A 17,898-nucleotide genomic window follows, 5' to 3' on the forward strand; every position below is an offset into this window, starting at 1 on the left:
ATGAAAGTATAGAAGTACCAACACTCTTATATGGGTGTGAAGCTTGGGTGGTAAATGCAGCAGCGAAGAGACGGTTGGAGGCAGTGGAGATGTCCTGTCTAAGGGCAATGTGTGGTGTAAATATTATGCAGAAAATTCGGAGTGTGGAAATTAGGAAAAGGTGTGGAGTTAATAAAAGTATTAGTCAGAGGGCAGAAGAGGGGTTGTTGAGGTGGTTTGGTCATTTAGAGAGAATGGATCAAAGTAGAATGACATGGAAAGCATATAAATCTATAGGGGAAGGAAGGCGAGGTAGGGGTCATCCTCGAAAGGGTTGGAGGGGGTAAAGGGCGTTTTGTGGGCAAGGGGCTTGGACTTCCAGCAAGCGTGTGTGAGCGTGTTAGATAGGAGTGAATGGAGACGAATGGTACTTGGGACCTGACAATCTGTTGGAGTGTGAGCAGGGTAATATTTAGTGAAGGGATTCAGGGAAACCGGTTATTTTCATATAGTCGGACTTGAGTCCTGGAAATGGGAAGTACAATGCCTGTACTTTAAAGGAGGGGTTTGGGATATTGGCAGTTTGGAGGGATATATTGTGTATCTTTATACGTATATGCTTCTAAACTGTTGTATTCTGAGCACCTCTGCAAAAACAGTGATTATGTGTGAGTGTGGTGAAAGTGTTGAATGATGATGAAAGCATTTTCTTTTTGGGGATTTTCTTTCTTTTTTGGGTCACCCTGCCTCGGTGGGAGACGGCCAACTTGTTGAAAAAAAAAATATATATATATAAATAAATATATATATATATATATATATATATATATATATATATATATATATATATATTTATATATATATATATATGACAATTTTTATAATTTATCTTTATTATCTTTATCATGTGTAAACAAGTCCTTGTTGCTTATATTCAATATTGGTGTATTGACAGGAGGCAGTGGAAACCCTGCGGTGAACAGCCTCCAGGTGAGCACCGAGGCAGGTCATGATACCGGACACACCTCCACTAAGGATGTAAAGACCTCTTCCCTCGCCTCCACCTTCAAGTCCTCCAGATCAGATTCTCCACAACAACAGGCTTCTTCCCTGACTCTCACCCCTACCAGACGCATCACACCACCCTTTGCCCCAACAAGTATACCCACACAACCCTTAACCCCAGCGAGTAAACCCACACAACCCTTAATCCCAACAAGTACACCCACACAACCCTTTATACTAAGGAATATACCCACAGATCGCTTCATCCCAACAAATATATTTACCCTACCCTTCACCACAACGAACACCGTCACCACAGCCATCACCGAGTCAGTCACCATCAAGGATTCTCAAGTAGGCTTATCCCAGCCATGGCATTCTCCCACCCTACCACCTATAACAAAGCCCATTGCACCACCCACAACACAACCAGTCATACCTCCTACGGCACAACCCATTACACCACCCATTTCCTTCACTGGCCTGCTCAAGCCATTAACTGTGCCGTTTAATTTTCTCACACTGCCCACTACTAGTGACAATAGCCCTCTGCAGTCCATCATTCCACCATTGCACTTGTCACTACCAAACCTACGTCATACAAGCTCACAACATGGTGGGCTACTGAGACCCTCTAGAAATTCAAATATTACACAACGTTTTGGAGCTGCTGTAAGAGCTTTCAGTGCTATCACAAGCAGCACCGACACTTCCACCCTTGTAGATACTACCAATACTTGGTCTGCTCCCACGAGAGATACAACTGAACCAGAAATTGAAACAACAAATAGCCAGACTCCCCGCTCTGACCCCTCATTCACTATGGTGCCCGGCAGAGTTGCCCGAAGACCAGGCAGAAGGTTTACATTTAGTAGTAATGGTGAAGAACCTTCACTTAAGCCTGTAGACGTTAAGAATATTGCCCTCAGACCACTAGTAGTGCGCCCTGCTAGCAAGACACGAACCATCCCAAACACATCCTCAGAAGTCACTCTCGTGTCACACTTTCCAAATGCCACCCTGACTGATCAAGTCACACAGCACTCCTTGTCTTCAGAACTTGCTCCACCTTTGGTATCTAGCACTCCTCGAAATTCCTTTGAACCTCGGTTTCCAGCGAATCATCAAAGGTTACAAGTTCCCACTGACTTCCTGCAGCCTCCATCTCTTCATCCCGTCTCCCTGGACCCCGTACCATTCCTTTCTCCTGCTAACCTCTCTGCTAGCCCCATCAGAAATGTTATTAAACAGGAATTCCCCACTCCTTTGTTCACTCCAGTCAGAAACTCACGTGTCCGTGTATTTGAACAGACTATACCCGAGGCGCCCCATGTTCAGTTCTCTTCCTCTAGGGGTAACCGTGATTTCTTCATCCCTACAAATGAACTCTCACTTCCTGGGCCAGACTTATCTCAAGTGGACCAAAACAGCTTAGACGAAGAGCTAAAGCACCAAGACACCAGCGAGCACCACCACCATGATGGAGATGGTGGGTTCCACATGACTATGGTGTTCCCAGCACCCCCAGAGGAGAGGATGGAAGAACTGCAACTTAACCCAGAGTGCCCGCGCTGCCACCCAGCCTTCCTCAGACCTGGGGAGTGCCATCCTTGTGTTCTTATAAAGTGAAACAAGTCTCATCAAGTTATAACGCATGATCCACAATAAGAAAAATAACAAAACCATCACATCAACCCAAATCTTGTGTGCTGTGTTTCTCAAGACTGCCCAAATAACTCCCAGATTATGGACTCCAGGAAACCTAATGAAACCTCATTACATCTTTTACAATTCAACTTTATTTCATTCTTAAAAATAAATCTGTTTATAGCACAGTACGTGTGCTTAGACTACATCTTTAAAAGTTAGGTGTCAACTAACCAGATTTATTTTCTTACCTAGTATTATTACTAAAAGAATTCTGCTTATACAGTGGACCCCCGCATAGCGAACGCCTTGCATAGCGAACAATCCGCATAGCGAACGCTTTGTTCGCTAAAATTTTGCCCCGCATAGTGGACAAAAACCCGCTCAGCGACCTTCGTCCGAGACGCGTCCAATGTGCGGCCTCAGCCAGCCTCACATGTGCCGCCCGTCCCATTGTTTACCAGCCAGCCTCCGCGGTAACATTCAAGCATACACTCGGAATATTTCGTATTATTACAGTGTTTTCGGTGCTGTTTCTGGAAAATAAGTGACCATGGGCCCCAAGAAAGCTTCTAGTGCCAACCCTGTGGTAAAAAGGGTGAGAATTAGTATGGAAATTAAGAAAGATTTTGAAGGGTTTGGGGCTAACCCTGAGAAGCCTATGCCAGTTGTGGAATCCATTGTGCCTACTTCAAAAATTAAGGAAATGTGTGCACAGTGGGTTGAACTGCAAACCTTTATGGATGAAAATCACCCTGACACAGCTGTTGCAAGCCGTGCTGGTGACTATTTCAATGACAATGTTGTGGCCCATTTTAGACAAATCGTAAAGGAACGGGAGGTACAGAGCTCTATGGACAGATTTGTTGTGCGACAGAGGTCCAGTGACTCTCAAGCTGGTCCTAGTGGCATTAAAAGAAGAAGGGAAGTAACCCCGGAAAAGGACTTGCTACCTCAAGTCCTAATGGAAGGGGATTCCCCTTCTAAACACTAACACTCTCTCTCCCCTCCTCCCATCCCATCAATCATCACCAGATCTTCAATAAAAGTAAGTGTCATGTAATTGTGCATGCCTTTTTCAGTTTGTGTGTACTAAAATTAACATTTTTTTGTGGTAAAAAAAATTTTTTTTCATACTTTTGGGTGTCTTGCACGGATTAATTTTATTTCCATTATTTCTTATGGGGAAAATTAATTCGCATAGCGAACATTTCGCATAACGACCAGCCCTCTTGCACGGATTAAGTTCGCTATGCGGGGGTCCACTGTATTTATATACCCTACACTGAAAAAATTCTGACAAATATTAATACTGATAGAGTTAATATGCAACATTACCCAAGTTACGTGAGCCTACATAAAGTCTAAATAATTTACACGATAAATATAGATTAGTGTGAAAATTAATATATTACTGTATACACACTATGAAAATTTTATCCGGTTATCTGATGCTCATTGGTCTTCAGTGGGGTAAGAAAGGAGTTAAAAATTTGATATATATTTTATATACCAACTCACTAAGTTTATCATGGGAGATTCATAATCTAAGAAGTGATGACATGAGGCACCTAGCTCGTGGTAGACAATTTATACAGCTGTCTCTCATTGTGAAGTTCATACAGATGCACCCAGCTCGTGGTAGACAGTTTATACAACTGTCTCTCACTGCGAGGTTCAGGCAGTTAATGAAATGGTTTTATGCTATTTGATTACCAAGCAGTTCTTTTAGAGGATTTCATTATCTTTGCTTTAATTTCAGTTTGATTACTAATAAAAACAGCTGCACAATTAGTTCAGGTCAGTCATCACTAATCCGGCATCATTGGGACCTGTAGTTTGCCAGATTAGCGAGTTTGCCAGATTACACAGTTAGGTTAGAACACACTTAATTAACCTATCAGTAGAGAGACTTTCTGCTTCATCTTCCTCATTTTCATCACTGCTTTCTCCTCCAATGGTTTGCTGCTGTGGATTTACAACCATCTGCACAACTTCTGAGTCAGTATAATGAAGAAATTTGAGTCAGTATAATGATGAAATTTGAAATTGTGCTTGCCAAAATTAGTGCCGGATTACTGATGGAACTGATTGCCGGATTAGTGATGGCCGACCTGTACCATATGTTTCCATTTTTTCTTGATTTATTACTTACGACGAACTCTAAACCCACAAGGGTCACTCATTACTGAATGACTATGGGAGAAAAAAAGCAGCAGCAGCAGCTCAATAATGCAACATTTTTCTCTTTAGACCTGGCAGAGCAATTAGTTGTTGCAACAGATGAACAACATGTGTAAAGAAAACACTTGTATACTTTAGTAGGGGGAGAAGAATGCTGTAAAGGTTGACTACACAGTGAAGTTATGAACTGTGTGGAAGTAGGCTAGCTAGATCTTAAGGTGAGAGATGCAACCCTCCTCACACCTTACATAAAGATTTGAGCGTTCAGCCATGTGATGTAATGGTTTAAAACAACAAGTTGAAGAATGAGACATTTGTGCAATATTTGAGAATCTACTGAGGAAATGTTTTGCCTGCCAGTGGCTTCTTCAGTCCAAAACAGAGAAGAACGATGGATGATAAGGAGGAGAATGAGGTTATCAGTCCATCAGTTTTGAGGAGAGACTACCATTACCTGGAGACCTGGAGAGAGTTCCGGGGGTCAACGCCCCCATTGTTGTTATCTAATGAATCCCCAGCTGAGCACAGCTCCTACTTACATCTCTCTTTGGTTACCAAGGGCAGAGCATCAATCTGTGATGGAACCTTTCTTATGTTGGCATCCGCTGTAGTAGGGTTGTGGACCGAGCTGCATCCTTGGCCAAGCTGTCACTCCTCTTCCTCATGACCAGGGGGAGCTTGCATCGAAGGGAGTATTGGGGGGAGATCCACTGCCAGTGACAGAGTAGCCTGGCCATCTCCCTTTGCTCCTTTACATTGCATTCCATTCTGTCCTTTGAAAGGTCCATGTCTTTGGGTGTGGCATGCCTCCTGGGCACTTACTTGACGTGGCCCTGAAATACCTTTGTGTGGGCCACCCCAGACTCGCATTCACAATTTCCATATTACTGCCTTCCCTGCCTGTAGGAGGTGTCTTGGCAAAATAGATACAGCAGAACATTTTCTTTCTTATCCCTGGTTCCAATCTGTTAGCACAGATCTCTATTAGTCACTTTGCTGATTGGACATCGATCACCTATCATTACCTCTTCTCCTGGATGGAGCCGACTATATGCCCAAGTCCATCATGAGTGTCCCTAACCTATTATGCCTTCCTCAAAGCTTCAGGATGAGTTGAGCTATAGTCGTGCCCTCCACCCTTTATTTACATCTCTGACAGGAGTCCTCTGGACTTATATTCCATCTGTTGGGACTACAACCTTTTCCCCTACTGTCCCACAAGAATAATTGCAGGCATTTATGTCAAGCAAGAACGAAGAAAAACGTGCTCAATCGTGTTTGTCATCATGTAATTAATCCATAATAGTTTGTTTTTGTATTATTTATTAAGCACTAGAACCGTTTGGTTATTCAGTGTTTTAAGAATATTATGTATCTAACATTATCAGTTTTAAAGTATATATCGGTGATATCGTAATCACAAAGCAAGTAAAACTATTCAGAGTCAATTTTTCATTTTCCATTGTTCATATTCATAGTGTCATTGGCTGTGTCAGCAAATTTCAATGAAATGCTGGGTTCTTTGACAAGCATCCTATGGGAAGAGTGCCCTCCAGTGTTGGGAAGGGTGACACCTAGTCCTGGGAAGAGTGGCACCCAGTCCTGGGAAGAGTGGCACCCGGTGCTGGAAAGTGGCACCCAGTCCTGGGAAGAGTGGCACCCAGTCCTGGGAAGAGTGGCACCCGGTGCTGGGAAGAAGCACCTACTCCAACCCTCACCACTCAAACCCTGAGGTTTGTCCTCTTTTAGCAAAATTGGATACACGAAGTGTGCTGCCACCCTGTTCAATATGATGGTTATAGAGCGAAAACAAAAGCTTTGTTTCTCTGTCAAATTACATCAGCCATTTTAAGGTATCCCCATAAAGGATTCCCAACAGAACTTTACAGCAGTCTTAACTACTGTTCAGAACTCAAGGCTGAAGACACTAGTGACAAGATCAGATGTTTTATTTATTTTGCCACAGACAGTTAAACATAATTTATATTTTTAAAAGTAAGTAATAATGAAAAAAAAAAAAGAGTTAATTTATAATGCAAAATAATTTTTAATTGATATTCATTTTAAATAAGGAAAATATTTCTTTTTGTCATACTATAAACTAAAATCTTAGTATAAATATTAAAAATATTAGTATTAAGTATATTATGTATTCTAATGTGTATAAATATAATGACTCCTCTTACATTTGTAAATAATAATCGAGTTGTAGCTATACTGTACATATAAAAAAAAATACCAATAAAATGACAACGATACTGTTGCATGATTGACTCTGCAAACATAGAATTTAAAGTGTCATTACAGTGGCTGGAAGAGTTCACTGAAAACCCACACTTACAAGAGGAAGCTTAGGATGACATTCCAGTCCAAACGAACCATTGTCAAGCCACAACTGATTTGATGATGGTTCAGAACAAACTGAAATATCATCATGAGGTTCCTCTTCTAAGTGCAGGTTTTTGGTCATTATTGGCATACATGATCAGCAACACAGAACACATTTATACAATAAAAAATGAGCAAGTTATGGATTCCCATGTGCTGTCAGCTACAGTGTATATATTACATTATGTTCCAGTGACAAGATTTCCATGATAAAGAGAGTACAGTGCAATAAGCTTAATATTTAGTTTAATTAGCAGTGTTTCATTTCTTAAAAAAAAAAAATCCTATGATAATCATAATAATAAGACTAATTTTGACATGTGCCTTATTTGATACAGTTCATGAACCCATGTATACTTACCCTATTTGTATACACGTATATGGTTACGTGTCTGAAATCCCAAAATGTATAAACAAATATGTTGCATTTATTTACCTCCTGAATGAACTGATAATAATAGCATAGAGTGAAGTGTTTGATACAGTAATCTGCCACTCAGTGACTATGATAACTTTTACAGTGTTGCTGCTAACTCTGTGACTGATAACTATCAGTGTTGCTAACTCAGTGACTATGATGACTTTCACAGTGTTGCTGCTAATTCACTATGATAACTTTCACAGTGGTGCTGCTAACTCACTGACTATGATAACTTTCAGTGTTGCTACTAAATGAAATAAAAGTATGACAGTCTCATTTAGACAACTCTCATATAAGTAGAGACATATTCATGGAAAAATATTTCCACTTAACTTTTTTCTATTAAAACCAAATTTTAATGGAATTATCACATAGGCACCAACAGATGTAAAGAAGGAATGAACTTGTAATATAAAAACTTTGCCAGCCACTGCAAATATAATTATTATTATATTCTTGGGGATGAGATAAACCCATAGGGGTCATACAGCACATGGGGAATAAAAAGTAATCAGGTTCTGATCCAGAGCAGAGGAGGACAGCCCCATTTCCTTGGCTCAAAACTTCACCAGCATCAGGGCACCACCCATTTCCCTCGAAGGGCAACTCATCCTCTTAATAACAGACAGCACTTAACTGTTGCAAAGACAGATCACATGGGTCACTGTTGAAGGCACATTAAAGAGTGAAAAACTCACATCGTTTTTCTGTGTTTGGTGGATTACCATTTTCTGTTTATATGACAGAACTTTTAGCCAACAATATCTTATATTTCATTTATTTTCTTGTGAGGTTATAATTAGCTGTTTTTATGGATCGAGGATAACCTAACCTAAATAACGAAAAATCAAGAAATTTGCTGCATATTACATGTGAGAAATGCACATAGCATTTGTGAGGATGGGTGATGAAGGGAGGGTAAGAGGCAGTAAGTTAATTATACACAGAGCTATGGTAGAGAAGTGAAGTGAAGAGAACCAGGTGTGATCACAACTGAGTCATAAATTAAGCTAGACAGGCATTTTCATTTAAATGCACTGATTTTTTTAATGTGGTTTTGGATGCCTGTATAGTGAGCTCTTATTTTTGGGGAGTCAAAATTTATTAAGATGTGTGAAAAAAGTGGATTAGTTGGTAATGATGTTTGAATTTTCTCTGCTGTTGTTTGCTTAAATATTTTTTTATTGTACTGTGTTAGTTTGTTGTATACATTGTGGGCTCATATTTAGTGGGTAAAAGTCAGTCATATAATGTGAATTTTAGTGTAGAATTTTTGGTAGTTGAAAAATGAGGAGCCACTATGGCAAACATGGGACATCTAAAATGAAATTTTTTCATGTTTCTTTTTTGTGTGTGTAAAACAGAATTACACCAAGCAAACTGTTGTTGAGTGGAGGATTACTATACCAACTTAATAACCTAATTTTCATATTTCAGTGCACAGTACAATTTGAATACAGTATACAAATCAATTTTGCTTCAATAATAGCAAAAAAAAAATAAATAAATAAATAAATAAAATCGTAAACCTGACTCAGTGTTCAAAATAATGTACATTATATATTATTAATGATATTGAGCTCAGTCCATCAATGTTCTCCAGCCCCAAAAATACTATTTAACTAAACCCTGTATTTGGTTAATAACATTTAGGATTAAGTTGTAATTTTCAGATTTCTGTTTGTTTACCATTTTATAATTTAATTACAGTACTAACACAGAAATCAATCCATTTTATGTAGTCTAGGAGCTTATGTAGAATCAACAGCAACAAGAGCAAAACTGTAAAAAGTAGATGTGCAGGACACATCATTTGTAGTTTTAGCACAGAAGACTAATATGTTCTCTAAATATAAAAATGCATCAAAACACAGTGATATTTAATGTAATTCCTTGACACCAAGTTCCCTGAAACACTACTGAGGGACCTCATTTATAATATACTTCAATTAAATTTCCTGTAAAAACTTTAAGGAATGGACTTCATTTATAATATTCCTCACACACTTCAAGCACAATAATATATATTCAGAAAGATGCCTGTAAAGAGCATAATACAATAATATATATTCAGAAAGATGCCTGTAAAGAGTATAATTGTATAGCTTGCATTATTAATTTTTAAAAAACATTTTTCTTTTACAATTCACTCACAAATTGTACATGGAACTTTAAAGACATTTTGGTGTGTCCCAGACTATTATCAAGTGAACTTGACAATGAATGCTTTTCTTCTCTAGGTCACCCTACCATGGTAAGAAATGGCAGATGTGGTTAAAATAAAATTATAATCCAGGATGTATTGAATATCATCCAAGTTTCATCTTCTAAATTGCTCCTGCATGATATAGCAACTTTATTTTTCTCCTGGATATGGGTTTTTCTTTCTTTTTTGGGTCACCCTGTCTTGGTGGGAAATGGCCATTGTATTAAAAAAAAAAAAAGTTCAATTCATGAAAAGGAAATTGTAACAAAATACTTGCACTAAATTATTGTTATACAATGTGTTTCATAGACCTGTGTGCCTCTTCTTTACATGACACTGTCATTGAGAAGAGTTTTGTATATGACAAGATACAAATTGTCACATACAAATGTAAATTGCTACTTAAATGAGAAATGCCTTTTTAAATAAATTTGACAAAATCTGTATGATAAAACTCATTTTTCAAACCATTATTTTAGTTAAATACATTGTAATCAGTAACTAAAGCTTAATAATGGTGCCAAAAATTATTATAATTATTCGAGATTGTATAAATCTACCAGTAATATGAAAAATTTCTTCAAAGTATTCAATTCAGATTATATAGAGAACATTCCTCAAGTCTTATAAATGATGTGTTAAGGAAATACAATAATGTTAAATGGCATTGTTGTAGTATTGAGCACCACTGGCCTGAGTTATGATCATTATCTTGCAAATAGCTTGTGTTCAATTTTAGTGGACCACTTATCAACTACTCTACCCAAATTCGTAAAACTTAATGGAATGGGTTATAACAGCTGTGATTTTTATCAACTTCAACTTCATTTTGCAATACAATACATGTATAGTTATATGATTCTCTCTACAATTTAAATAATCCATTTCTAGAACAAATACTTAATTCATATTGCATTAGCTAACTGTAAATATTGTTTAATTTTTTAATTTATATAGCATACATACATGTATTGTATGTACGAGTATGACTTCTGCTAATGTAAGGGCCTATTAACTCTGAGAAAAAATAAAAGGACATCAGGAAAAAAAACTTTAGCTTTTTCCTTGAAGCTAGCTGATTATTTGCTTTATTTTCTTAATCTAAGTTTCCAGAGGCTGAGGACTGCATAATCTGAACAAACACAGTGTGTCAATATTTAACCCTTTCACTGTCAGGACACCCGAAATTAATGTGCTGGCAATGTCAGGATTTAAAAAAAAAAGTTTTCTTCTGAAATGGTAAGAAATCTTTTTTTGAAAGTAATGACACCAAAAATACAAAATCTGATGGAAAACTTACGTAATTATGCAAGTTGGTGGTCTAGGCACAATTTATGCAATGAAGATTTTACCCTCTGAGTCCTATTTTAAGCCAATTCCATTGCTCATTTCTATCAAATTCTTAGCTATCTGACTAGTAAGCCTTTCCTGCTGTATAAGCAGGCCCTCCTGTAAAGTACACAATATTTGATAATTTGGCCAATTTTATACAAAGTTCAACAAATTCTAGTTTAAAGATAGAATCCAATATAAACATTATATGCATTCCAGCCATTAAAGCAACCTATCCTCTGCTCATTAATCACATCTCCAGGTCTCTCCTGCATTACACTTGCCCTCCACTTTGAATCCATCATTACGCACAAAAAATAGTTTACTCTATTTCTTGCATAATAAAATATAACCAAGAATGAATGGTCATGATTTAAGGCATCTCAATAATTGAAGCAGACCTGGTAATGACCCATAAAGCAGTCTGGGGGGGTTAAGGCCTTCAATAGGAAAATCTCCAAAAATTTAATGTTTCAGCCACTCTGAGCCCTACTTCAAGGAGCTTAAAGTCCTGAAAGTGACCAAAATAATCTCTATTTCAGTAGCATATCCTATATTCTATCAAATGATACTAAGAAACAGCCAATAAAACCATAAAAAAAATCCTAGAAAACATCTCAGATTTGCCATTTTAAACCAAACTCAAGGTCAGAGGTTTGCTTTTCCCATTATGCACCACATGGGACAGGATATTTTTTATACTGTGCACTCTCACCACAGACCCATTCTCTCATGCACAAGCCAAAATTTACAGCTCACAGCATATCTGAGGGCACTGTGCTTAAAATATAATCTGTGAGCAACACTAGCATCAATAATTTAGATCTACTGTACATAAGAGACAGTTAAGCTTGGGTATAAATCTCATCCAGCTCCTTGGAGACAGGACAAGAGCCCAGGATGCAGCAACAATTCTTTGAGGAAATCTGTGGTATTTTGTCCCACAGGACTAGAGACCTCTGAGTTTACTGAGAGAAAAATTATATATACTAATGATTTAATGAGTATTTTCTTCTCCAGGATCAGAAGCACCACTCCACTGGCCAACAGTAAATCAAATGAAGGATCAACCAGATATGCATGCATAGGAACAACAGCTATGCTAGCAGCATCAAGTATAGTGGTAGCAGCAGCTGCTGCTACTTCCTGTTATACCTTCCACACCATCATTAGGATGGTAATAAAAGCCATTGCTATGGTGTTCTTTGGAAAAACTGCATTGAAATTATGAACAATTATTGTGATGCTGCATTTTGTGAAATTTTCAATTGCAAGAAAAATTGAAAATGCATGAAATGCAACTGAAGTACGGTACAATATTGTACAATATTGTATCTGTAGCAATTAGATAGGCATTAATCAGAATATCAAAGTTTCAGTCCCATCTTAACATAGAAACTGTTTTTATGGAAAAAAAAAAAAATACAGTCGTACCTCGGGATACAAACAGCTCAAAACTCGAACAATTATGTAAGTGTATTTATGTAAGTGCTTTTGTGAGTGTATTTTTGGGGGTCTGAAATGGATTAATCTAATTTACATTATTCCTCATGGGAACAAATTCGTTCGGTATTGGAACTCGAACAGCCTTCTGGAATGAAATAAATTTGTATCCTGAGGTACCACTGTACTTTCAAAGCGAATTTAACCAAACTCACTTGCTATTATGGTAAAGATTAAAGACCTTTTCTTTTTCAAAAGTTGTCAGGAGACTTGAATGAGACGAGTCAAAACCCAAGCCAGCAACACTATCATTGTACCATAAGGATTATACACTAGTATTTAGATATAATAAACCAATATATGTGATAATTAGTTTTAATTATTTGTGTTACACTTTTATAGTGTATCTTGCATCTACCAACTGTTAATATTAATTAAAATTCCATTACAGTACTGAGCTGATCTCATTAACTCCAATAAAATTTACCTTATTTTAATACAAATAATGCACTGTATTTTAACCCTTTCAGGGTCCGTGCCGTAGATCTACGGCTTTACAGTGAGGGTCCAAACCGTAGATCTACTCCAAAATTCTAGCGGCATCAAATTTAGCGCAAGAAGGCTGGTAGGCCTACATCTGAGAGAATGGGTCTGGGTGGTCAGTGTGCGCACTATAGAAAAAATCTGGACGCCTGCATGGCATTGTGGGAACACCGCCAAAATAGCTTTGTTCATCATGCCTGGCGGCAATGAAGCTCTCACTCCCCACTCACTCTCCGGGTGAATTCTGACTCTCCTCTTCACAACTTACAGTTCTAAGACTGATGGAAGTTGATCTGAAGAGGAATTCTATGGTTTTGAACCATATGGTACCATTGTACAATATGGTATACTGGCACCATATGGTACAATGGTGCCATGTCATACAATGGTATCATGTGGTGCAATGGTACTATATGGTACAATGTACCATATAGTACAATGTACCATATAGTACAATGTACCATATAGTACAATGTACCATATAGTACATTGTACCATATTGTACATTATACCATATGGCACATTGTACCATATGATACATTGTACAGGGGCCCTAATGGAAATAAGTCTGTCTGACTTTTTTTGGTTATCCTAGGTTCTCCAAACATATGCTGCTATGTATGATAATCTATGTAACTGTATTTGTGTATACCTAAATAAACTTACGATGCCACATGTGCTTGAGTAAGTTTATTCAGGTGTACACAAATACAGTTACAGAGATTATCATACATAGTAGCACATGTATAAAATCCTAGGATAACCCAGAAAAGTCATGGTGACTTATTTCCATAGGGATCACTGTATCTGTACCATATGGTGTCCTGCACCTTATGGTACCCTGTACCACACGGTACCCTGTAACATTTGATACCGTGTACCATATGGTCAGTAGGTGTTGATGCCACAAGGCACCAACCAAGACTGAGCGAGTGGCGACGCAAGTCACTGACTCCGCAATTTCCAAGACAAAGTGCTTTGTCATCCACCTCAAGGAACATGTCAAGTGGTTGTACATTTGTAAATATATAATAGAACATTACTAATATACAACATTTTTGCATATTTTTGTTGTAAACAATTATTGTAAACGAAATAATGATGAAAATATTAGTGTGTTTATTGTGTTGAATACAACAGTACCATATAGCACCATATGGTACAATGTACCATATGGTGCAATAAACCATATGGTATCACTGTACCATATGGTACAATGTACCATATGGTACCATTGCACCATATGGTACCATAAGGTACCATTGCACCATATGGTACCATTGTGTCATATGGTACCATTGTATCATGGTACCATTGTACCAAGTGGTGCCATTGTACCATATTGTGCCATATGGCACCATTGTACCATATGGTACTGTTGTATTCAACACAATAACCGCACTAATATTTTCATCATTTTGTTTACAATAAACTTGTAAACAAGTTTTGTAAGCAATATAATGCTAAACAAATTACAGTGGACCCCCGCATAGCGACCTTAATCCGTGCAAGAGGGCTGGCTGTTATGCGAAATGTTCGGTATGCGAATGAATTTTCCCCATAAGAAATAATGGAAATCAAATTAATCCGTGCAAGACACCCAAAAGTATGAAAAAAAAAATTTTTACCACATGAAATATACATTTTCCTACACACAAAGAGAAGGATACATGCACAATAGTAGAGTAGTACATGCACAATATATATTGTGCATGTACTACTCTACTAAATGAAGAATAAATGACACTTACCTTTATTGAAGATGCAGCAATGACTGATGAGACACTGTGTCCTGGGAGTGCCTTTTCCTCCTGAGTACTGTAGGTCCTGTTTGGTATTTTCTTCCAGAACAGGCCTTATCACACTGTGTATGTCACTACGATTCTTAAATCTCTCAAACCAACCTTTGCTGGCTCTAAATTCACCAATATGAGCACTAGTTCCAGGCATTTTCCCTGTTCACCTGGGTGTTAGTCGACTGGTGTGGGTTGCATCCTGGGAGACAAGATTAAGGACCCCAATGGAAATAAGTTAGACAGTCTTCGATGACACTGACTTTTTTGGGCTATCCTGGGTGGCAAATCCTCTGGGGTTAATTGTTTCTTGGTATTCTCAATAAGCCACACCAACAACGGTGCTACAGCAGCAGCAGCAGCTGAGGGTGGTACAGCAGCAACAGACGATGCTACAGCAGCAGCAGACGATGCTACAGCAGCAACTGACGATGTTACAGCAGCAGCAGACGATGCTACAGCAGCAGCAGCAGCTGACGGTGGTACAGCAGCAACAGACGATGCTACAGCAGCAACAGACGATGCTACAGCAGCAGCAGACGATGCTACAGCAGCAACTGACGATGTTACAGCAGCAGCAGACGATGCTACAGCAGCAGCAGCAGCAGCAGACGATGCTACAGAAGCAGCAGCAGCTGACGGTGGTACAGCAGCAACAGACGATGCTACAGCAGCAACAGACGATGCTACAGCAGCAGCAGACGATGCTACAGCAGCAACTGACAATGTTACAGCAGCAGCAGACGATGCTACAGCAGCAGCAGCAGCTGACGGTGGTACAGCAGCAACAGACGATGCTACAGCAGCAACAGACGATGCTACAGCAGCAGCAGACGATGCTACAGCAGCAACTGACGATGTTACAGCAGCAGCAGACGATGCTACAGCAGCAGCAGCAGCAGACGATGCTACAGCAGCAGCAGCAGCTGACGGTGGTACAGCAGCAACAGACGATGCTACAGCAGCAACAGACGATGCTACAGCAGCAGCAGACGATGCTACAGCAGCAGCAGACGATGCTACAGCAGCAGCAGACGATGCTACAGCAGCAGCAGACGATGCTACAGCAGCAGCAGACGATGCTACAGCAGCAGCAGACGGTACTACAGCAGCAGGAGCAGCTGACGGTGGTACAGCAGCAGCAGCTGACAGTGCAGCAGCAGCTGACAGTGCAGCAGCAGCTGACAGTGCAGCAGCAGCTGACGGTGGTACAGCAGCAGCAGCAACTGTACCACCAATAGTAGCGATGGTTGATTGGGGTTTATTATACAACCTGGCCAGCTCAGAGACACGCACTCCACTTTCATACTTATCAATGATCTTTTTCTTCATCTCCATAGTAATTCTCACCCTTATTGCTGTAGGGTTGGCACTAGAAGCTTTCTTGGGGCCCATGGTCACTTATTTTCCAGAAAAAAATCACCAAAAACACTGTAATAATACGAAATGTTCCGATTGTATGCTTGGATGTTACCGCGGAGGCTGGCTGGTAAACAATGCCACCGGCGGAACATGTGAGCGTGGCTCAGGCCGCACATTGGACGCGTCTCGGACGAAGGGCGCTGAGCGGGTTTTTGGGCGGTATGCGAGGCAAAATTTTAGCGATCAAAGCGTCCGGTATGCGGATTGTCCGTTATGCAAGGCGTCCGGTATGCGGGGGTCCACTGTAGTGCAGTTATTGTTTTGAATACAATGACTGTACACTGATACAATATACATTATATTGGTCTCACAGGCCACAAATGTTACTAGAAAAAGAAAAAATAGAAAAGAAAAAAGTATAAAAGGCATAAAATAAAAAAAATGCGATTTCGCAGAAGTCGCTGATGTTGCCGCCACCCGTTCATTTTGGGTCAACTCGGTATCTTGGTAAGTACTGATCACAACATTTTTTTTGTTTTACTACCTTCACAAAAATATTATCTTTAATTCTGTAAGAAAAAATCTTTTTTTTTTTCAGAATTTCTTGGACACTGGGGCACCCCTTCAGATTTTGGCCTTGGACCCTGAAAGGGTTAATACAGAAATGGAATAAATTATAATTCAATATTTATGAAAAAAGCATCATATTGTGAATAATTTTTATAGATAACATAAAAATCAACCATTCCGTGTAACAATGCAATACTAAATTTTAATATGTATGATAAAGTCCTACATAAATGGAAAGCACGGCACCAAGCACATTCTTCCCATGCAAATTTTCCATGAGCTTGAAACCCCCCATTCCAGCAGACTTACAGTGCAACTCTGACAGTTATATCTATCTATTACTGTACACTGTTTTAACACTGCTAACAGACTTGATTTTGCCCCCTAATGTCATGGCAATGTTATAGATTTATTTCAGCAATGAAGCACCATAGTCAAATGTCAACTTCAAAGTAATGTTGTGTGTTTACAGAGATCAGTATAAAATTTAATACTCAAAATTTCTGATGAAGTTTTAGAATTTATCAGTTATTCTTAACTGATATACAGTAGACCGTCATTTAGCACGAGTTTATTTGGCACGATCTGGGTATAGCAAGATTGAAGAACTGCAGCACAATTTTATGTAACACGTCGTATGATGAATTTAACATGGTTCAGTTTGTGGGAAGGAAGAATAAACTTCCCTTTTCCTAAAGCGGCTGTCTCGTTGTGGTTCAGCTGGGGAGACCTCCCGCTGTCCCCAGCCACCCCGACACCACCCCCACCATCAGGGCATTGGTACTTCATACGTGTCCAGTCCAACTTCTCTGCTACAAGCTTGTGATCATGAATTGTGTTTTGATCTTTTAATTGCTATATCTTGTATCTGCCAAGCAATCATGACACCCAGTAAGCATATCAGTGTTGCTCAAAGTGGCAAGAAAAGGTGTAAGTATTTAAGACTTAGAATTAACGAAGGAAACAAAGATATTAGACAAGACATCCTGTGGCCATAATGAAATGTTACTTTGTACACATGAAAA

General features: G+C 39.0%; 1 protein-coding gene across 3 annotated transcripts in view; it reads left to right on the forward strand.

The window, feature by feature from the left end:
• Nucleotides 1–9,597, forward strand: part of LOC128690332 (mucin-2-like) — a 297,641-nt gene extending 288,044 nt beyond the window's left edge. For all 3 annotated transcript variants that reach the window (XM_070090460.1, XM_070090462.1, XM_070090461.1), the window contains one exon: nt 935–9,597. In XM_070090460.1, the coding sequence (XP_069946561.1) occupies nt 935–2,613 (1,679 nt within the window). In that variant the 3' untranslated portion in view covers nt 2,614–9,597. The remainder of the gene's footprint in view (nt 1–934) is intronic.
• Nucleotides 9,598–17,898: the final 8,301 nt, after the last annotated feature.

This window comes from Cherax quadricarinatus, chromosome 32, assembly GCF_038502225.1.
Source record: "Cherax quadricarinatus isolate ZL_2023a chromosome 32, ASM3850222v1, whole genome shotgun sequence".
NCBI classification, from domain to species: Eukaryota; Metazoa; Arthropoda; class Malacostraca; order Decapoda; family Parastacidae; genus Cherax; species Cherax quadricarinatus.